Source organism: Ambystoma mexicanum, chromosome 6p, assembly GCF_040938575.1.
Source record: "Ambystoma mexicanum isolate Mex_15411 chromosome 6p, UKY_AmexF1_1, whole genome shotgun sequence".
Taxonomy (NCBI): domain Eukaryota; kingdom Metazoa; phylum Chordata; class Amphibia; order Caudata; family Ambystomatidae; genus Ambystoma; species Ambystoma mexicanum.
Genome location: NC_090935.1, coordinates 1,257,085,157 through 1,257,108,312, shown reverse-complemented (window position 1 = coordinate 1,257,108,312; position 23,156 = coordinate 1,257,085,157). Strand labels below are relative to the sequence as shown.

Here is a 23,156-nt window from a genome sequence, read left to right as displayed (position 1 = left end):
GCTGAACCCCCAGATTTGCATTAAAAAAGGTGTGCACTGACCCTGATTCCAAACTGCCCACATGCCTGATTTCCACTAGGTGTTAGCCTAAGTACAGATATTATCTCAACAGGACAGTACATGGACCCGAGCACAGTCCAGAGCTTTTCATGATTGACCTTGTCAAAGGCAGTGCTCAGATCCATAAATGTAAAAAATATTGGTTACCCCTGACATATACAGACTGAGCCACCAACAAATAGAGATTAAGTGGCTGTACCCCCGTGCCCACCCCAAATCGAAAGCCACACTGGATATCTGAGAGTACGGAATGGGTTGTAATCCACTGCTCCAGATGGCCCAGCAATACTCTTCGGAAAATTGTAAAAGTTGTGTCGAGTAATTATATCGATGTATGAGCAAGAGGACTTGTGCAGTCTTCTTTTTTAAAAATAGGACAAATAATGGCCTTTTTTCATGAAGGAGTTATCTCACCAGTTTCCAGAATAGCATTGAAACTACAAGTTAGGAAAGGAGGCAATAAGTCTCTGTGAGGGGTAGAAATGCGTTTCCAAGCTGAGAGTGGGTGGTATTTCTCTCTCTTACGCAGGTGCATCCCTCTGGAACGGCCTCCCAGCACCTCTAAGACTTGAGCCGGATCTCCTTAAATTCCGGAAGCTTCTCAATACCCTCCTTTTCTCTTCCTCCTTCCCTCTCTCCCTCCCCTGCTAATGTCCCGTCTGTCTCTTGGTGTCTGCCTGGTTCATTCAGATTCTTACAGGTCACCAGGCCCTCCTCGACCAGTCTACCCCTGTACTTGGTCTCCACTGACCCCAACCTGCACTCGCCCTTCTGGGCCCCCCTCCCTTTGCATTAGCCTGGCTGGGCCTGCACCCCTTGAGCCCTTCAAGCGTCCCTTACACTTAGGACGTGGACCTTCTTCCCATTGTGCATTCCCCTTGCGCTTGTCCATCCGGCCTCCCCTTGGCACTTGCATAACCCATGGGCCCTTTTTGCCCTGACCGACACTTCCCCCCCCTTGTTCGATCCAAATAACACAAGGACTAGTAGGGCCGCTTTTGTTTTTCTTCATCCCTGTGCCGCCCCTTCCCCTTTTGTCTTTTTTTGCGCCTTGAAACACATTTTGATTTATAGGCGCATTATAAATACCCAATAAATAAAAAATTTAAAAATGCACGTGTCTCTATACCTTTCTCGATATGCTTAAATGACAGCCTCTGAGCCACAAACTCCCAGAAGTTCTTGGAATCATTGGCCGATGCCGCCTGCACCATCGTTTCCCATACCTCTTCTTCCAACTCCTGTTTTCCTTTCTCTAGGGCTGCCCGATAGGCAGCTCTTGCCTGGATGATTTCTCCTTTGGACCTGACTGGGGGTCTCAAAGCAGAAAGGAGAATCAGCGTGGATGTTCTGCAATGTTCATTAATCCAAGCTCTCACTTGGGGCTTTTTATTTGTCCATTCTCTCTGAACAGAGTGTGACAATGATCCAATTAATTTATTGAAAGATCCCACAGTGGGGAGGGGGACTTAGAATTATCGAAATGGACAGCATCAATGGAGAAAAAGAAGGTCATAGTTCCTAATAGAGTTCGGATGGATCAATCCTCTCCCACTTGATTCTTCTTTTAGAGTGCGGGTAAGAATCTGCTAAATCTAGGTGGGTACACTGCTATAGAACCTTTCCAATCCTAAACTATACTGGCCAGAGCCATTAGGGCCCAGCCATTTACCTACACTTGATGCTCCCCTATCTACCAAATGCACAGATAAAGCAGCTTCCGCCACTCCTGGTACCACTGATCATAGTGGCCCACCACCATCAGCACAGAAAGTATTAGTCAATAAACCTGCTCTACCATGCATACCTTCTCGCTCGTATAAACGTACCCGAAACTCCAGCACTATATCCATTCCAGACTCTCCTGCCACAGCCTACAACTGGCCCAATCAGTGCAACGCCGTCTGCAAAACCTTGAGTCACGCCAACAGAAATTACTTGCATCAGACAAACCTTGCAGTACCCTCCTCCTCCCCAGTGCATAAGGACTGCCTTATTGCCTCCCCCTTCCAGCTCCTCGCCAGACATAATAAAACATTGAAGAGCCTTACAGCCATCACCCTAAAAGGAGTGCTAATCAATGCTAGATCTGTCATAGCTAACTTCCTGGACATCTCAGACTTTATCTCCACTCAAAAACTTGACCTACAAGCTATTTCGGAAATGTGGCTGCACACAGCTTCAGGCCCAGCTATTCTTGCAAAATACACTATATACAGGAAATACAGAACTGACACTAGAGGTGCAGGGTTTGTCCTGATAACCAGAGACTCTCTCTATTAGAGAAATCAGCAACAGTAGAACTGCTGACTACCAATATAAACATTTCACACTCTAAAACACTGACGATTCACCTAGCTTATAGGGCTCCAGGACCTCTTCTCTCATTTGAAGAGGACATCCTGCATATCATTTAAACTAACTCTAAAACCTCTTCGAAGACGATTCTCATGGGAGACCCAAGCTTAGTCTGTAAAGATGAAACTGACATCAACGCTCAGACCCTAGCTAGTTTCATTACAGCATTAGGCTTTACACAACGCATCCTTAGCCCTACGCATTCTAAAGGCTGTATATTAGACTGGATAGTTGACATGAATTGCAATGTCACAGTCACCTCAAACCTACCCTGCCCCTGGTCAGACCACAACATCATATCTTTCACGATACCAGCACCCAGACTGACACCAACTTCAGCATGCTCCAGCCCCCCTACCCTAATACAGAGCTCCCGTAACGTAACCTCGACCAGCATTTTGCCACTGCTGGATGAGATTATCTACCTTGCAACATCTGCAGATGGCCCTGCAGCACTGGTCGATATCTATAACGTAGCCATCTCGATAGCTCTCAGCACTGTGGCTCTGCTTACCCAGCGCAGAGCCAAACCCCTATCGCACTGTAACTTCTAGTTTACCACTGACTTCAAAGCAATCAGCACAAAAAAACAAGAGGCGGAAACTAACTGGAGGAACTCCCCTTCTGAGCCTAACAAAGTCCCTTTCACTGCTACAGCAAAGGCCTGCAAACATGTAATAGCCCTAGCCAAAAAATCCACCTACAATATAAGAATTTCCAATGCTAGCTTTAGCTCCTGTGAACTCTCTGTAATCTTACAGGAACTAAAAACCCCTTCACGCCACCCCGACCTACTGCAGCAAAGACAGCACTTGGTGTACCAACATCCCAAAAATGCACTGCTTGATAAATTCACTATGCTCCAGAAGAAGATACTGATGAAAAAAAAGAACCCTCGCTACTATCTCCACTGATAAGGAGTCCTTTTAGCCTCAATGCCAAACTTAACGGTATTCAACTTCAAACTGGTTGCGGAATCTGAAATTATACAAATTATCAAAGGCCTTAAACCTTCCAGATGCCAAAGAGACGTATCCCAGGCTGCAGTGATCAAGCACTGCGCTGGAGCACTGGCACCCTTCTTCTCTTCTTCGATTAATGCCTCCTTCGCCACCAGCACAGTTCCAACTAATCTAAAGGATCCACGGGTTCTCCCTTTGTTAAAAAACCCACTCTAGACCGTGCCATCCATACTAAATACCGCACAATCACCACCCTCCCTTCTCTCTTTAAAATACTAGATCAAGCAGCCTATATCCAAATCCAGGCATTCCTGTAATCAAACAATCTCCTAGGTCTGCGCCAATCTGGCCTAAAACAGGTCATGGCACAGAATGGGCACTACCAGATTTCAAAAACCAAATGGAAAAACTCAAATACGTTGGCGGCAGGTATCCCTGCTACTTTTGGTGGATCTGGCAGCAGCGTTTGACCTTCTGGACCACCAAATCCTGCGTCACCACCTCTCCTCAGCAGCTCACTTTTCTGAGCAAGCCACCACCTGGATCTCCTCATTTCTATCTAACAGTTCCTTCATAGTGTTTTCAGGTACTGCTTCAGCCCCACCCGTCCCTATCTCCTATGGCATTCACCAAGGTTCCTGTGTCTCACCCACCCTGTACAATATCTTTACTAAACCCCTATTCAATATCTTACATGACCTGGGCATCTCCTATACAAACTATGAGGACGACATGCACATTCGGCAAACACCACCAAACTGATTAATGCCTGCAGACCCTTTTTATCAATGGACAGCTGCTTCTCCAGTGCCCGGGCTCCTATTGGGTCTAGACTGGACTATTGTAATGCGTTCTTTGCGGGCACCTCAGAACAATGCTCTCAGGGCCACGTTGAACATCCCGAGGCAGAAGAATATCACTGCTGCCAGATGAAGTTTGCATTTGCTCCCTATCTGCAAGCGCATTATTTTCAGGACTTTGGCCAGCACCCATAAATGTTTTGCAAACACTGTCCCTAGGTACTTGTCGCAGAAATTCCTAAAGGCTCAGTCAGCTAGGCCCATGTGGTTGCTCGATACTTACCGACGTATTCCCCTAGATTCAGACTCAAGAGGTCAGTGGGTTTGAGTTTCCCGGTCATCGCCACTAACTGGAATGCCCTTCCCCACAACCTCATATCAGTACAATCGTATTGGGTTTTCCGGAAACACCTTAAGACTCTGCTGTTCACCCAGGATGGCTCATCCTCTGGACTCTCATCATAAAGACTTGTTGTACTTTCATGTTTGATAATCATTTTGGCCCTGCTATGTTGTGATGTGATGTTCTAATTATGTAAGCAGCGTCTTGATGCCTATGGGGTTAGTGCACGTTACAAATGCAAAAATAAATAAAATAAATAAACGCCCTCTCTTGTTCTTACATGCAGGGAGTAAGATATAAATCCATCCCTGAATAAATTATCAATGGCCCAGGTCTCTTGTAGAAGGACCACGTCGGATAATTTCAAAAAGACTAGTATATCCTCTATCCAAAAATGTGGACTTAGCCCCTGCTAAATTCCATGATAGGAAATATGTATAGGCTCGGTTGGAGATTTAATTGCTCTCCCGGTCCACCTCTTTCTCACTAATGGAGAATTTGGTGAACACTGGGTCCAAACCCGAAATAATCGGGGAATACATTCAATCTATCTCCTCGATGGTTGATAAAGCATCAAATTGATTTGAAACCCTAACAGCCACCCTCCCTGGGTGGAAGCTTGGCCATGAAGGAGGGGTTTGACCATACAATTTAACACTGGACTGCATATACTTAGTATTTGGGTTATTTAAGGTGGCCCTACCCATTCCACTACTGTTCCTATTGCCTTCTGGCTGATTTTGATGCTTATTTATTACACCACTATTAATATTATGGTGGGTAAAAGAAGGCAAGAGGAACAAATGTGCTAGTGCATTGGTGGTCATTAGAAAAATGCCTTCTAGAAAGGCTGAATTAGACAAATATGCTAAAAGTGAAGGGTTTGCCAAAGTTACAACCACAAAATCTCCCTTAACGGTTTGTGGGGTCAGACACACCCATCCTACTCTTCTCACCATTAGTATTAAGCAGGGAACTATTTTAGGCCCATGCAAATTAGTATTCACCCAATGACTTGATTTAATCATCAGCGAAGCAGTTGACTCCCTAATCTCTCTTGGTAGTATGGGGATACCAATTATAACCCCCACAAAGGGGGGCGCCGCAGAGGGCAAATCAAGAACGTCTTTTTCCTCCAGCCTTGAGGTAGTTTTAGAGTTCAGACCTACTCTTTAAAAGATTAACAATCTGAACATGGGAGCAGATATCGGCTTTGACAATGCAAGATGTCGAGGTGCCAGGCAGCTTATCATTCCCCTAAGCCACGAGAGGGGTGCCTGATAAAGAAGCCCCTATGATGTTCTCTGGATGAGATGCAAACCCTGATGTATTTACATTTAGCTCCATAAGGCCTTTCTTAATTGACCTAATGGAATCATCCATAATGGCAAGTGAATCAATCGCTTAAAAGTAAGTTAAGAATCCATAATGGGGCGCAACTTCTTATCCAATATTTCCTCTAGGAACTTAGCCTCAGTACTCAATGAGGTGACACTATCCTAGGATAGTAAATCATGGATCACTGGTTCCACTTCCTGACCCAGTTGTTGCTCTTGAGATTCCAGGTTGGTCAATGGAGTTACCCTCTTGGCCATGTTGGAAACCTCAGCTGCAGTATCAGAAGTGGAATGAGTGGTCGGAGAGACAATAGGGGCCAGAGGTAGGGTGACATGGCAGGGCATAACCAACTCTGTGACAAAAAAAGCGTTCCTCAATCTTCCCAGCCATCTCCTTCAAGTAAGAGTCAAGCAAAGATTGTGAGCTGTCCTTTTTAGTCCCTGACATGCTCTTGAATGTTTAAGCTTGATTACTAACAAGGGGGCCTTCCTTCACATAGTGTTTTGTCATAATGAAGAACTATTCTTTAACTAGTTTCTAAACTGTCTGATTTATCAAAACACAACAGAAACAATAAAAATAAAAATAAAAACAACACTTTGGCTAAAGTGGCAGGGTTATCAGTATGGTGAGTAAAATGTGTTAGCCTAAAAGCGAATATTAAAAATAAACTAACTTATACCAACCGCAAAAGTGCGGGGCTAAAAGTGCAAAGTGTGAAGCAAAATGCAAAGCTAAAAGTGCAGAGTAGAAAATACCAGGGAGCAAAAATATTTAATGCGATTAGTGCAAGGAGGGCAGAGTGTCACTAGATGGCCAAAGTTACAAACGTTGCAAGCTAGTGTCAATCAGCTGTAATAATATAATACCGGATGTCAGATGCCAAGTGGCATGCGTTCAGGACTGAGTTGGTACTGGGTGCTAAGGGAACACCCAAATGGCTTAAGGGCCGCCATAGTCAGACTCCCCTCCCCTCAGCCTTCCTAGTTGCGATAGTGGTGCAGCATGTACAATATCGCCACCTCTAGCCGACGGGCACAAGTCCCAAAATTACAAGCCGGCCTCAATTCCACAATTCACCATCAGGAAACAAAGGCAGGGCAAAGAAGGCAAAAAAAAGGGCAGCAAAACTATCCACCACCCGACTTGAGCCTGGTTGCATGTTGAACAGTACCTTGTTCGCACAACACGCACTGATCCACACTCTAAAGTCTCAGGCTCCTGTGGCAGCAGCTAAGTGGCAGCCGGCTTCCAGGACCGGCTGAGCGGCACAACACAACTCAGCCTAATCCAGCAGCCCAGCTGCTCCGGACTGCTCTTCACAGGTGTACAGCTTTAGGAAGCTTTTGGGAGGCCTTAAAGAATCTTAAAAAGTCCTATTCCAGCAATTCGGCCACTTCCTTAGAGCTGCCGCCACACGCCCACTCAACCCAGGAAAGAGACGCAGGCATCAACAAAAAAAACACAGCACCAAGAAACAGCACCAAACAACGCCAAGACTCACAAGGGCAAACGCAGCAAGAACAGTAAAAACACCCTTGCTGCTAGGCCTGCTCTGCTCCATGAGACAGAAAGAAATTTAGTCTAATGATAGCCATATGCAGGTAAATGGTACCATTACACATGATATTCATTGCAAGCTGGAGGCCATATTTAGCAAACACACCATTTATAGTCAGCTGGCAAATGTCAACAAGTGTGTATAAGCCCAGACATCCCAGGTACTGCAGTGCTTCCCAAAGTTGCTTGAGAAGATTACAGACCAAGCAAACCAGAATAGCTTTGTTAGCATTTAAAAATATTGACATGAAATGTGCATTATAATTGATTTTGGCTTAAGTACAAAAGGGGAATTCTGGAAACTGACTGTCAAACTCTAAATGTCTAAATCATTATAAGGGTAGCCAGGTTTATTGGCACTGGGAAGCAGCAAGGACACTAATAATTGAGATCAGAAGCAGAGAGGTGGAGCATAGAGCGATTTATAGAACATGGCCAAATTGTGCACCGTTGTGATAGTATATGTCCAAATGAAGAGGAGGTGTAAGCAAGAGAGGTTGCTCTACTCAGATAAGAGAACAAACTAACAAGGTTGTTAGATCACCTCTTTTGTACTAAAATGTGCTACTTCAAAGTAAACTAAGGGGTATAAAAGGGGCAGGATGAAAATGTAAAGTTGCAAGTTACTAGCCATGCATAAATGTCACTCGCCCTCTTAGTTCTTCACATGCAAACTAAATATTACTTATTCACCAAGAGTCAATTTTCATTTCCAAAAGCTTGTGGCAAGTGCAAATCTGGGTGCTGAAAGAGGCTGCCTTTCTTGCTGGGGTTTCATTTAACCAGACTGTGATACTCTGTCAGACTGTATCCTTGTATTGCAGTGAAAATAAGTGGCCTGCTCATGTTACAAAACTAAAAACACAGAGTGGCGTTTGCCTGATTTAACAATGCCACAATCTCAGCCACTCACAGAAGATGGACGCTCTTGGATACCCAGTGGGTAAGCACTCCACAAACTGCAAAGTACAAACAGAGATATAATTGCGAACTGATTCTCAATAAGATGCGGCTGAGACTCAGACAGACTCCTGCAGTGTTACGGCTAGCACGCACGCTGCCAATCCAAAACATGCAGTGTTTGGATTCAGCAGCCCACATCGGATTCCTGATATCCAAACCCTGCAAAATAGCTCTGGCTTTAAAAAAAAGTATATTTAGTACTGTTCTCTTTGGGTAAAAGGGTCATCATACTCTGCACACTTATGACATACTGAAACATCCCATTCAGCCTCTGTAAATTCTAGTAATCTTGGGAATTTGTTCTTAGCATACTGCATGTTAGTGACATTCTCAGTTTTTACAACATAAATGCATCATAGAGAAATACAGCAGCTGTCCCGATGTTCAGTAAAAAACACCATGCCTCCCGTCTGGTCCCCCGGTGCCCACTACAAACTGTTTGGATTTTCACCCAATTTCTTTTTAAGTGTGCTCTGAAATACAGCATTTTAACCCATTATATAAAAAATTGTCAAAAAAAGAGGTCGAACCTCCCCCAAACTCCCCTTTCTATGTTCGGGGTCCCTCGCTACGCTCAGTCACTATGGCATATCTGGGGGAAATATTTATGCTCTCCACTTAAAAGATTCACCAGCCGCCACTGGCCTGGAGATTGTGCTGGGAGAAGGGTGGGGGGAGCCCAGGGACTGTGGTGGGAGCAGGGTGGCAGGGAGCCATGGGATAGTGGTGGGAGCAGGGTGGGGAGAGCCCAGGGTCTGTGGTGGGGTGGGGAGAGTAAAAACAGCTTCGCTGCCAGCCCTGCTCTGCTTCGTGAGACAGAAAGACATTGTGTGTAATGATAGCTGCATGCAGGTAAATGGTACCATTACACATTTACTGGGCTAGGGGCTGGGACTGTGCTGGGAGCAGGGTGGTGGAGCCCAGAGACTGTGATCCGAGCAGGATGCGGCGAAGGTGCACAATACTTCATAGCCATTTGGACTTACTGTCTATTCAGCACTTTCTGGTGGGGCCCGGACCCCCAGGCCAAAAAAGTTTGAAGACCACTGATCTAGAGCAAGGTAATCTGGAAACTCACATAAGGCTACAACATTACCATGCCAAAGCAATGGCAGATGGTTGCTATAAAGCATTGCAATTCCACATTTTGTCACACTGCCTGCTGAATTATGTGCTTTCACACAATGGTATTTATAGTCCTTTTAGAGATACCAGTTTAGTGGTTTCATTGACTATACCAAAATGAGTGTAGTTATTTTAGCAAAGAAAGGGGGAGATTGCATTACATTTTTATCTGCTAGCAGGTACACTTTAAATAACAAAAATAGGACTGCCTAAGCCACAACATTCTGTGTGATTCAGTCTATTAACTCTATTCAAAATAGTATTTATTTAGTAATTATAATGCATTCTTACACAGCGCCTGCCTAAAAATGAGCATAATGTAAAACATAAGCAATGGTTTCTTACCTTATCTAGATAGTAGGCATATGTTAAAGCTGAAATGAGAGAATCAAAGTCACAGGACTTATTTCCGATAACTGCATGGACTTTCTCAAGAGGTTTTCTTTGGCACTAGAATAAAGTTAAACAAGATAAGAGTTACACCACAGAAAATAGACATAAATAAGACAAGCATTGACAAAGCCAAAGGTTTTCACTGGTATTTAGGTATTTGTATCATACCTCTTGGTACTCACACTATTTATCTGAAATTGCCATCATATGCCCATGAAGTACCATCACTTATCAGGTAGTGACATACTATGCTCCAATACTTATTTGCCAGGATTCCTATGATATACCAGCTAATGGCATCAAAGGTTGAGGTATTTGTGAGGAATTGCCATCTGGCAAGAGTGTGGAACCCCTGGCATTTCAATTTTTTTAAATTAAATAATAACATTATGCAGGTAATTCCATCTCTGAAAGGGAGATCTGCTGATCAGCTTTCCCTGTCATAGGCTCCATGCTAAAAGCATAGTGTGTTGCATCAGTACCCTGATTCACAGCACCTGTTCTACCAGAGGGACAGATGTCACAGGTGCCCTCTTGCGAGCTGCTGTGCCACCCAGGTCTCTGCAGCTTGGGGCTGCATTTAATATATGTACCCCTGTTCCAAAAATTGCATAACTATGGATGAACCTATGCTGGTGGCAAATTAAACTGTTAATATAAGCCATACTTGAGTTAGGGTATGGTGGCCAGCATCGCGCTGACTTATCCCAGCCACATTAAATTGATATTGCACATTTGTCAGCCCGGTGGGCCCATTTCAGCTCTGGAAGGGTTGTGTGTAGTCTCCCAGACAGGCTGGACGCTGCCCTACTGGCAGGAAGGTAGCCTGTGGAGAGCCTCCCTTTGTTCCTTTGTAAGAGCAGGTAACACCCTTTACCCTGGGACAGCCATTCCACAGGACACTGGCCTGGGAATAGAAACCAATAGGCACACCCATTCATAGAGAGCCAGCCCTCACACAGGGGGCTGCATTTCTAAAGGCTTTTGATCCTATAGAGAAGGAGAGGAGGCAGAGTTGGGCTAAGCCAAAGTGGGATATGCACAGTTTTGGGAGGCTTCTGCCATCTTGATTCTCTCTGCCTCTCCTTCCTGTCCCCTCCACTAGCTCTGGAGAAAAGCACTTTAGGTGGAACATAATAATGGCAAAGTCCACACATTTGAAGAGCAGGAACTGGACTCCTAAAGCAGGCTAGATTTAGTCCATTCACCTGGGGACTTTTGTCTGTAAAAGAAGGGCTATCACACCACTTCTTTGAATCATCTGGACTCATCTTGAACCATCCTGAAGAATGTGTGTGACCCTGCCGTGGGAGCAGTCCTTTCAAAAGTCCTCCAGTTGTGGGATGAAGGCAGATGTTCCAAAGGCAAGATATGTCCCCTTACCATCCCCATCCACCACTGAGGTTGATCTGCTGCTTGAACAGAACCTGCCACTCTGCCAGCCACAGTAGAACCTAGGACCTCACTGTGTTGGAGAACCCCTGCAGTTGTGTGCCAGTCTCTCCTGTGTTTGGGAGTCCAAGAACAAGGATCCATCTTGTCTCTGAGTTCCTGAAGTAGGAACCACAGCAGCCTACGAAGTGATCTGCTGCTGGAGAAAGACAGCCTCTCTGCCAGCCACAGCGGTACCCAGCACCTCACCGTGTTGGAGGACAGCTGCAGATGTGTGCCAGCCTCCCCGTGTTTGGGAGCACAAGAAAAGGACTCATCTTGTGCCTAAGCCCTTAGATTGGGACTCAAAGCACCCCGAGCGCCAAGACAGCTGGGATCCTAGTGTGTTTTGCCATTGAACTGCTTGGAGTGTGTTTCAAGAACTGTTCAGCACATCTGAACCAGCAACACCCTCTTTTGCTGCATTTTGCCCTCTCTCGATTGTCACTCAATTCCAAGAAGTCTGGTTCGACCCTGGCGAACCACCAAGAACTGCAAAAAAAGTTCTATTGACTGCTAACTGCCCCCTTGGCCCTTTTATGGGCCATAGCCACTGGTTAGGTCCCTTTGAACCTTTTTGCTTACAAGTACATATCCTTTTCCAAGAACATTGTTGCTTTTGTTTTGCTTTCACCCCATATAAATTACCCAGAGTGCTGCGTCTACTATCTTTGCTTATTCTGTGTTCTTCCCTCAGGGGTGGGTTTTGTGTACTATTTTTCTAGTTAGTTATTATTGTACATGGTGTGTTTAATTAAAGTGTAGGCATTTTTGAAGAACCTTGACTGGACATTCCTTTATTTTAGACTGCTATTCTTCGCTATTTGGGTCGCTACTGAAACACTTTTGTGCCTCTCTTAAGAGTATAGCCTTCCCTGGGCCCACGTTACCAAAAAAGCGAAAGAGGTATATTCCGTGACCGTGCCTATTTACCTTTATGTTTGTGTTGGCTCTTGGTTTGTAGAAGTGTGAGGGCTGAGTGGGCGTTTTAACCTCTAGTCATCCTTGTTCTCCTGCAGGCCAGAAGCCAATTCATCACAGTATTCAAACCATTTCAAGGTTTCTTTATGACAATCTAAACACATGTCACATGATTGCCAGGTATTGCCATCTACACCTAAATATTCACACCACTTTCATCCAATTCACAGGACCAACATCATTATCAATGATAAGCATAGATAGCAGAGCAGTGTACTTTGCTGATGCTGGATTGCTTCATATCCAGCTACCTAAAAAGTGCCAGGATCATGTAATCCTACTTATCATAGCACCACCAGATTCTGCTATGCCCAAATAGGATACCAATAGAATGTTTGAGTTTGTCCACTTAGCTCAGTAAGGCGAGAACATTTTGTGGCAAATTACAAAGCTGTTCCAGATTCCATTATGCCCAGTTAGGGCTTGAAGTACAGACTCTGTTTCGGCTGCATCTGATGTTGTAGCAGTTTACACGCAAATCTGTAGTCAGTATGTGTGCAGTGCAATCAGGAGTGTTTTGTGTGCAGCGCTAAGGATGGTGTATATATATGCATTGCTTTGGGCGGTGGGGTGGCTTTAGTGCTAGAGGAATATGCAGTGTTGGGGTAGTGCCTGTTTGTGCATTTGTGTGTAGCTGGGGCAGTGTTTTAATTTAAGTGCTGCTGCAAAGGGCAAATACAAGTGTGAGAGTGTGTGTGTGTGTGTTCCTGTACAAACAGGATGGTGTGTATGTACAGTTCAGTGCTGAGATTAGTGGATTGATATATGTACAGTGTGATGCTGGGATCAGTGTGTGTGTGTGGCGTTAAAGGTGCGTGCAGTGCTGAGGCATTCATTGTTTGTGCATGCAGTGAAAGAGGAAATGTGTGTCTGTGTATGCAAGAATGTTTCAACTGCAATTTATGGTAGGTTAAAGAACTTCAATAACAAATCAACAAAACGAATAACTGCTTAACTATAGAGCAGCCACAACTGGTTTAGGTTGGTCGAGTCTCCATTCCAACACGGATGGCCCTTGGTATACACAAATAATTCCCGACGGCTGTGAATCCCTCCTCACATACATCTCCAATCTAGCTTCTGTACACTTGTGGGGTACATTTGCCAGCCCTATCAGAAATTCCCATCATCACAACACCACATTTCAACATTTCACCCAAAAACGGCTGTGTTGTGTTCTCCTTGGCACATGTGTGATGAGCTTTGAACACTGTCATCCCAGAGAAGGGCTGCATTTGTTTTGCTTAAAATCAAGCACTAGAAAAATGACCTGCATTCAAGACGCATTGCAATTTGTCCACCTTTTATGTTAACCACCACAAAGTTTTGTTCCATTAAACACAGCACTGCTGTGTATTTCATCTGATTGCCATGAAGTAAGGCAACACCTTCCAGAACAGCATTATTTTCACTGAGAAAGTACATGCAAAGCAAGAATTCTGTTTCAGTCAACACGGCTATGATTTCCTTTTGAAATAGACCAGTGCATTCAAATAACTGCAAAGGAAAGCAATAGCCCGGCTCTCTCTCTTGTCCCATGTCAATTTCAAAGCAAATGCTTGGCAGTATATCTCTCTGTGTCCAGAAACTGACCATATCTGTAAAAGCTCTCCAGAACGTTAATTAACAAGAAACTGTGTGCGGCAGAAACCGCATTTGTAAACTTGCCATAAATCAAAAATGAAACCACGTGTAAAATGGTTCTTTTGCAACTCAGGAGAATGCTGTTTGAAAGTGAAATGCAGTTACAGCCTGTGTGCACAAAGAATTGGGATTAAATATGTGTGGATGGGGGTCTTGCTATAAAACGTGTAGGATATTTATTCCCAGAAAGACTTGGTTTTTGCTGAAAGAAAGAAAAAAAAAACTTTGAAAACAGTAGAACAAGTTTGGCCCAGGCACTGACTCATGGGAAAAGAATTCCCTCCACAAGTGAACCAGCCCTAATGGGCATATGAAAGGAACAAAGGACCCAAGGGGAACTAGCATTTTCACCAAGAGGTGTGATTTCCTTTGACATCCCTCCCCAGCCCCAACTGCATGGCTTCAAAGGGCGTCATGGAAACCCTTTGTTCAGACTGACCCAGGGGAAGACAATTTGTCTGTGGGGGTTTGCCACACATGTGACTAATCCAGCCCATTGACTTTAAGGTACTTTCTATACTAAGACATTGCTCCCAATGCCCTGAAGAAGCAGTTATGTTATATTATGCCAGCATTTTATGTGAGTTATGGACAAACTCAAAGAGACTACGCACATGTTCCTAGCACATGGGGAACTGGAATGGCATGAAAAATGCATTTCGGGTGAAGTATAAATGACACAGGCATAAAACTTGGTGAAAATATGTGAAATAGTAGTGGGCATATGTGTAGTTAATGACATAATTTAAAATATTATATTTCTCCTAAAAATGCCGAAATTGTGCTCAAAAGCGATGCTACCTCACAGAGAGTTGGCGATCAGACTCCGATTCCCTGGGAAATATGGAATCTGCATATCTGTTTCTTATGATGGTGACTAGTATAGATTTGAAGTTTTGCTCCATAACTTATTTTTGTAAAAAAAAAAGTAAGTTTGGGGAAACAAAGGAAGTTATAAATGCACACACATAAAATGATGTCATTTCCCCAGAACCAATCAGCCCTGAGGGAGGAGGGAACACCAGTAGCCTGGCCTATCCCGGTAGAGGGGTAAGTCCAGGGTACTTCCCCCCCAGATTGTAAAATTCTATGATGTCACTCTGGCTATATAAGCAGGAGACAGGGAGACACAAGAGATATTCAAGATATTCAAAAACTCAAAAACCAGATCAAGATTCCGCTGATTCCATCCAGGCAGTACCATCCAGAGCCAGCAGAACCACCCATCCAGATACCCAATTATGCAGGGAGAAAGGAGGAAAGGCAGCTGATCCCATCTAGGAGAGTCCAGTGACCAGACCTTGCCCAGCTGATCCCATCCAGGAGAGCCCAGGAGTCACAGTGACCAGATCTCTTGATCCCGCTGTCCCAGTGACCAGATCCTTGGCCCCGCTGTCCACATTACAAAACTCAAGCTTACCTTGTAAGTATCACATCAACCAGTACACCAAAACTGCATATCCCGCTATTTTACCCTTGCATCCTATTCAAATCCTATTAAAATACCATACAAAATCCCAAATTGCTAGTATCATCTATTCACCTTTCCTTAGAAGAATCTGTGTTAGTCCATATCTGTTAGCACATTCCTTTTATAATTATTTTAGTTATCTGTGTTAGTCCTTAGTACTATTTTGAAATTAATTAATTCCCCTAAAAGGAGGTACGTAGCGCAAGCTGGTTAAAATTCAAAGCTAACCCCCTTGCGCGCAGTGTCTTTCTTTCATAATATAGTCATTAAAATATAGCCTCAGTAGAACCTGTCATTGTGCAACAAAAAACGAATTTGCCCATTTATTGTGCTTTTCTCTAAATTCCGATTTGCCCTTTTCCCATAAAAAACCCCAAACATAATCCCATAAGGAATATTCCCTTTCCCTCAGAATCCTGTCTGTTATGTGCCTTTGTTTCTCATCCAAAAACATATTTTCAATTTTGACAGCTAGGCCCCTTTTCTTAGCTGCTTGTCATTTTAAAGCCCATGTAAAAATAAGAGTTGCAATTCTGCTGTGTGTGTTTTCTTCTGCATTGTTTTCCTTTCAAAAGGGATTTTCTTACCTGTGTCACATTGCTTTGGTGCCCTGCTCAGTAGTCTGTAAGCTCCTTGTCTCTTAAGTGCAGCCACACGAATTTCTGTCCTAGCTATCTTACTACAACTGTAAACTGAGATACAAGTAACAAGTAAAATCCGAGTATGCCATTTTGCTCCTTTTGAAGGTTTGTATTTTCATTTCTGCCCTCCCATCTTGGGGTGGTGGGCTGAAGTTTAAATCTGATTTTTCCCTCTTCTTTCTGACTCCTTGCCACTGCTTTCCATCCCCAAAGAATTTAGTCAGCAGGTGTTTGGGCGAAGTGTTGCAGGGCGAGTGCTTAACCTGTGTGCTATCTGTATTTTGAAGAAAAGTAATTTTGTTTCCGTTTCTATTAAAGGTTATGTATGTTATGTTAGGAGTGTGAAGTAACTGTATTGGGGGATTTTTGCATGTATACTGCCACACAGTGGTGGCTGCTGCCCTAAAATTGATTAGCTTGATTTTCTTTGAATTTTAATAATTAATAAACATTTTATTGTTACACACCGGCCTGGTTCATAGTCCATTGCGACACGCGGTATTTGTTAAGGTGGGTGTGAGATGGGTTGGGTGCCTACTCAAACCAAGAACCCAGGGTTCAAATTAAAATAAAAACGTTTTTATTGTGCGCCACATTCATTGTCAGTGGAAGAATGTGCTGTGTTATAAAATCAGTTGCAAATAATGTTGCCATGCTAAAAAAAAGAAAGTGTGTGAAACTAAATTCTGCTTTTTGTTGAAGTGTGTTTGAGTAAAGTATGTGTGTGTGTACCGGGCTTGACAAAAATTGAACACTAGGCAATGAAGAATTGCTGATTAAATAATGTGCACACAATGACTAAACCAACAGTTTTGATTTGCTAAAGGTATATCGTTTGGCCGAGCCAGACACCTCTCTGCTCCTAAGAGGATGGATCAGGGATGTGGCCTGCATGATCTAAAGAGCACCACAACTGGCCTCAACTACCTCCTGGGTCCTGCTACCGTGCACAGCAGAAGAGGAGGCAAGCGTGGCTGATAAAGTGCAGGGACATAAGATGATTGCTTACCGTTTCTCTCCAGGGTCGGACCCGGGCATAAAACTGTCACGGGCACCAATGAAAAATTGGCCCACAGTTGCAAATGGCAATTCATTCCTTTTGTGACAGACTGTTTGAATAGTACCCAAGGGAGAGTGTTTTGATAAAATGTGATGCAGATTGATACATTTAAAGAATATTTATTCAGCAACAATGGTCAAAACTACTAGCAGCATAGTGAAATAACTAATCAAACTTGCCCGATTGGCCAAAAAAGTGTCCCACACTAGCATTTCGCATATTTGGTTTGGACATTGCCCTATTGCCCTATAGGCCAGTCAGAGCTTGTTTCTCTCCACGCTCTAATTACACTTTCCAGTGTGGGTGCATTTAAGAAAGAATGGGGTGGTTGGTGGGCAAAGGGATGGTGGAAGAATCATAAGTCCTTGTTGACCTCCTACCCCACACAAACCCTAAGGAGGACTGAAGCTCAAATTTAAACTAAACAGGTTTTTCTCGAGCTAATATTCAGTAACACGAAAAATGAAGGCAGGCAAACCCAACTATTGAGTGAGCGCGAAGATCGCACTCACTAGGTAAACTGTGTAAACAACCAACAGTGCAAGGTGTGACAGAATCATGAATCTGATGTTTGTGGAGAATTGTGTATTAGGGCTATCAAGTATTATTCAAAAGGCTCAACCCAGTTGTTAAACTTAATCCAACCGATGTTCCAAGAGAAAGTACAGAGAAAAGTGCTAGCAGGCCCTAACTAGGTAGTAGGGTAGCCTTAGTCTGCGCTGGTGGGCCGCCTGTATAATGGGGGATAGATTAAGAGGACATAAACAATTTGTCAATGGTTGCTCTTTTTGGTTTTTGGATGAGCAGGACCAAATACCCAATTCTATGATTGGATTCAGGATGGCATTAGAGGTCCTTGATGAGTGTTCATTAGATGAGGCTCATCAGCGGGTACCCAATGTTTTTTCGCAATATTTTAAGTGGGTGCCCAATATTTTGTGTGTGTTATTCTCAAGTATTTTTTGCTCTGTATTTTACAGAGGCCTTATCAGTGAGTATTGTATAGTGGGGAGAGATGTTGTGATTGAATCTGGCAAATCAATCAAACACCAATTAAGTTTGAATTTTAGGAGCTGTCCACTCCACGAAAACCGTCCTGAAGAAGGTGGTATTACACACACAACCACTGAAACCGGTAGACATACATGTAGGGAGGCAGGAAAACATCTGTCACATCCTGCATAACATCAGTTTGAGCTGATTAGCTAGTGCACTGCTCGGCCGGCTGCTTAGTCTTCATAGGAATTCTTTAATATATTTTATCCGAGGTTAAAAAACCTAGCGTATAGGCCATAAAAATCTAAATATTGCTAACAAAATACCACACTGGGTGCCTTACCAATTTTAACTTGAAAGACCAATTTTAACTTGAACGTTTCCCTCTCTTTTTCTGTTGCCTGTCTTGAGCAATCTGAGGAGATTTTGGGAGCCTACTTTGCTACAAAAACGTATTGTGAAAAATCATAGAATTTGGCCCTCCTACCCCACCCTCCTTGCTTGTCCTTCTGATTAAAGCAAAAGGTCTTGCTCTCATCAAGGCTAAGCCTTGTTCTAAAGTAGGCAGTGGGAAAAAAAAACCTCTATACATGGAATGCAACATGAAGTCGATGGGGACACAAAATGACATTGGCAGTTGTAAGTCACATCCCATAGATCAATATCAATAACTATTCTTCCTATGGGAGGCACTAAAGCACCAACTAAGAGCCAAAACTGAAAAGAGAACAGTGCTGTTAGATACATCTGAAAACCAGGTCTTTAAGAATATTAACCATCATGTACCATTGGTTTACATATAAATTGCAACATCTTCGTATCTTAGAAGGGGGGATCCGGAATAAATTAAAAAAAAAAAAAAAAAGAAGGGGGGATCCGGGGGGGAACGCAAAGCGTTTCCCCCCGGGGAAGTCATTGGCGCTGCACACGGCCAGCGAGTGGCCGTGGGGGGCAGAGCGCCCCTCTGGGGTATTTAAGGGGCCAGGGAAGGTTCGGGAGGCAGGCGACGGTTGGACTTGGCTGGGGGGCCGTTGTCAGAGCCCGTGTGTTTCGGGCTTTCTAGGTCCTCGTGCGCGCTGACGGCCTTCGGACTTAAGGGGGCAGAGCGGTCCTCTTAAAGGGACCGCTCCTTTTCTTTGAAGTGGCTGCAGGGCACTGCGGTGCGGCGGGTGGGCCACCAGGGGGCGGGCTGGTGAGGAGAGAACTTGCACAGGGGGGCCCAGGAATAAAAAAAAAAAAAAAAAAAGAACAGGAGAGGAAGGAAAGGGTTTTTCTGGGGGTTCCTAGCATCAGTGGTGGGTGGGGGGGCCCTGTGGGGGTTTATTAGTAGCTTAGCAGGAGAGCTAGTAGGAGGGGTTCTCTCTAGGACTGGGGGTGTTGGCGAGGTGGGGGGATTTTTATATAAAAAAAAAATGTATATAGAGATAATAAGGTTGTTTGGAGCGGGGGTTATTTAACTCCTTTGGTATTTAGTGGTTAGCGCAATTTCTTTGGGGGTTTTGCCGCTACTAGGGGCTCTTCTTGCCACGGGTAGGTCCCGGCTCTGGGGCTTAGGTAGCGGGGAGCGACAAGGGGCATATTTTAGTGTGCCAGTAAGGGTTGGTGCACGATGGTGGGCCAAGGTGCAAGCAGGGAGGGGTTGGTGGATGCGAGGGCTCTGAGGGAGGCCCTGGCCATAATTAGCAGGGCAACTAAGGCCCAGCTGGAGGGGGCGGTGGGGGAGGTCACGGGTGAAGGGGAGACAAGTGGGTGTAGGCCGCAGCGAAGAGCGGCAGCCGATGGGGCTCTCGCGGCAGTGGTGACTTGCACCCCCGCGGCGGGGAGAGGGGAGGTTTGGGAATCCAGGGGCAGGAAGATGAGGAGGGAGATAGACAGGAGGGCGTCCGGGGAAGAAAGGATTTCGGGTGGGCAGCCACGTGGGGAGGGAATGAAGGATAGCACTAAGAGAGCAGGGAGTGCGCAAATGGAGGTGGCTCAAAGGAACCACGGCGGGGCTATGGTTGAGGCGCAGAAGGGGGCGCAAGGGCAGCGGGGAATAGGGAGGAAATACCTGCGGAAGAGTGCGGGTGGGAGAAGGAGAGGGAGGTCCCCATCAATTGAGGTTGATAGGGCGGGGTGCGGAACGACCCCCCCGGGTAGGGTGAGTGAGGGCGGAGGACGCTGCGCAGCCCCCGCTGGTCAAGTGGAAGTAGAGGGTTTGAGAACGGCCCCTACTCGGCCAGCGTACGGAGAGCCTAGAGGGTGCAGCACGGCCCCTAGAAATGAAGACCCCAGGGTGGAGGTCGGAGCGCCTCGCCCGAGAGAAGAGGACCAGGCAGGGGTTTCCACGGCGCCGCCGAGAAGACGTTAAAGGAGTGGCGGGGTGGACACCCCGGGCTCGCAAGAGGAAGAGCAACTCGACTGGGGCACGAGCTCGCAGCCACAATGGTATTTGACGGGTGATGAAATTGGTTTTGAGGATTATGTGGGGCAGTGGGAGGTGGATGGTTATAGGACGGTGGGGGAAAGGGGGTAGGAGAGAAGAAGTTGGTCTTGGGATCTGGAAAGACAGGCGCAGGGTGGTCTGGGGCAAGAGGGCGGGGGAAAGGTTGGCTGGGTGAGTCTGCTGCCATGTTTTGTCCCCGCAGTAGGAGCCCGATAAGGAAGGAGATGAGGAGCATTGGTGTGGACGCAAGGCAGCAGACGGCAGGTGCAGAAAGAGGTGAGCTGGAAAGGGAATGGTCATATGCATGGCAGAGAGGGGTCCCAAGAGGGCGGACGGGAAATGAAGGGTCGGGTTTGCAAGGGTTAAGGAAAGAAGTGGGGGTACAAGACATTGGAGACTTGCAGGTCGAGAAGGGCATCTGCTCGGTGGAGGTCCAAACGGATAAGGTGGGGGAGCCATTGGTGCTCGAGGGGCAAGCTGGGAAAGAAAAGGAGTTGGAAGTGAAAGGAAAGGAGACAAAACTGCCATACATGCGGATAACGAAACCTTTGGGGGCGCACTTGATGGCGGCGACCAGGGAGAAGATTCAGGGGGGGGAATTTGTAGACGTTTTTAAATTGCTCCATAGGGAGGTGAGAGCTAAGGAGGGGTCTAAGGAAGAAGAGAGGGAGCTAGCTGCGCGCCCAAGGGTACCGGTGACGATTGAGAATTGTACGTCGGCATTTATCATTTATGCCAGTGTTTATTGTGAAAAATTCCCAGAGCGTTGTGTGGCCCTACTTAAATATATGGACGTAATTCGGAAGGCTTTCACGAGTTTTGGGGGTTTTGCATGGGTGAGGTATGATGAGGAATTCAGAGCGAGAATGGCGGAGGACAGTCAGGCGGTCTGGGGGGAGATAGACATGGATCTTTGGCTACAATGGATGGCCCCAACAAGGCCTGCCCCGACATTGCACACAGCAAGTGGGCTGCCGGTGCCCTTCCGGCCCTTTCTTGGTCACCCCGCCCATGAAGGGGCGGGGGGAGGGGGCAGAGGGCAGTCCTCAGCAGCATGTTGGGCGTTCAACAAGGACGGCTGCGCAAGGACCCTGTGTAGGTTCAGGCATGAGTGTAGGAAGTGTGGTGGAAAACACCCTCTTACGCAGTGCTTCCAACAGGGGGACAGGGGGAGGGGAGAGGTTCAGGCAGAGGGGTTGTGGGGAAAAGCTTTTACGCCAATTAAGGTGGGGGTTCTGCACAAATGGTTGCAATTTTATCCAGACAGGGATGGGGCAAAGATTTTGAGTGAGGGGTTCAGTCAAGGTTTCAGATTGGGTTATCAGGGCCCAAGCGTGCACCGGTGGGCTGAAAATCTGAAGTCAGCCAAAGAAAATGTTGAAGTGGTAAGGCAAAAATTGAGCAAAGAAATAGCGACGGGAAGGATCGTGGGGCCATTTGATGACCTGCCGGGTGACCTAGTTATAACCCCATTGGGGGTGGTGCCCAAGAAAGCTTGGGGGAGTTTCGATTAATACACCATTTGTCTTGGCCGGAGGGCATGTCAGTGAATGATTTCATTGCCCCGGAAGAATGTGGGGTTGTATATGCAAGTGTTGACCAGGCAGTGGAGCTGGTAAGGAAAGAAGGGCGGGGGGCCTTCATGGCCAAGTGTGACATCAAAGCGGCGTTCAGGTTATTGCCGGTGCACCCGGAGGATTTTTGGTTGCTAGGTTTGCAGTTTGAGGATCGCATATACATAGACAAAGCCTTGCCAATGGTGTGCGCAATTTCCTGTGCGGTGTTTGAACGATTCAGCTCCTTCCTACAGTGGGTTTTTTCATTTAACTCGGGTTGGGAGAGTGTGCTGCACTATCTGGACGATTTTCTGTTCATTAGCGGGGCAGATAGAGAGGGTGAGTGCAAAGGAATGCTAAAGTTGTTTCAGGAGCTAATGGAGGAGTTGGGTGTGCCGTTAGCGGAAGACAAAACAGAAGGGCCTGCAGTGGTGTTGACATTTCTGGGAATTGAACTGGACTCAGTGGCTATGACCTCACGCTTGCCGCATGACAAGGTGAGCAAACTGGTGGTGTTGCTGGAAAAGGCGGTGGGGGCCAAGAAAATGACGCTGGTTGACATGCAGAGATTGGTAGGGCATCTGAATTTTGCATGTAAGGTGGTGGCCCCAGGACGGACGTTTTGTAGGAACATGGCGAGGGCTATGGAGGGAGCAAAGTGTCCACATCACCGGATAAGAGTATCGGGGTCAGTGCGGGAGGACTGCAGAATTTGGCTGTGTTTTTTGGAGAAGTTTAATGGGGTGTCAATGTGGTTGCAGGGGGACCCGGTGACATGGGAAGTACAGATATTTTCGGACGCAGCAGGAGCAGGGGGTTTCGGATTATTTTGGGGGGGAAAATGGTGTGTGGAGAAATGGCCTGAATTGTGGTTGAAGGTGGGAAGGAGTATAGCATTCCTTGAATTTTTCCCATTACTGGTGGCATTGGAGTTGTGGGGGAAGGATTTGCGGGATAGGAAAGTGAATTTCAATGTTGACAATGAATGCGTGGTCCACGTGGTAAACAGGCAGTCAGCAAGAGATCAGAGGGTGGCAAGACTCATGAGG

At 45.8% G+C, this 23,156-nt stretch overlaps 1 protein-coding gene across 1 annotated transcript in view; it reads right to left on the bottom strand.

Annotated features, from left to right (window-relative positions):
* The window catches only part of LOC138510819 (protein prune homolog 2-like), a 715,504-nt gene that overhangs the window by 329,993 nt on the left and 362,355 nt on the right, over positions 1 to 23,156 (bottom strand). The window contains exon 2 of the mRNA XM_069626510.1: positions 9,855 to 9,959. Within this exon, the coding sequence (XP_069482611.1) occupies positions 9,855 to 9,959 (105 nt within the window). The remainder of the gene's footprint in view (positions 1 to 9,854; positions 9,960 to 23,156) is intronic.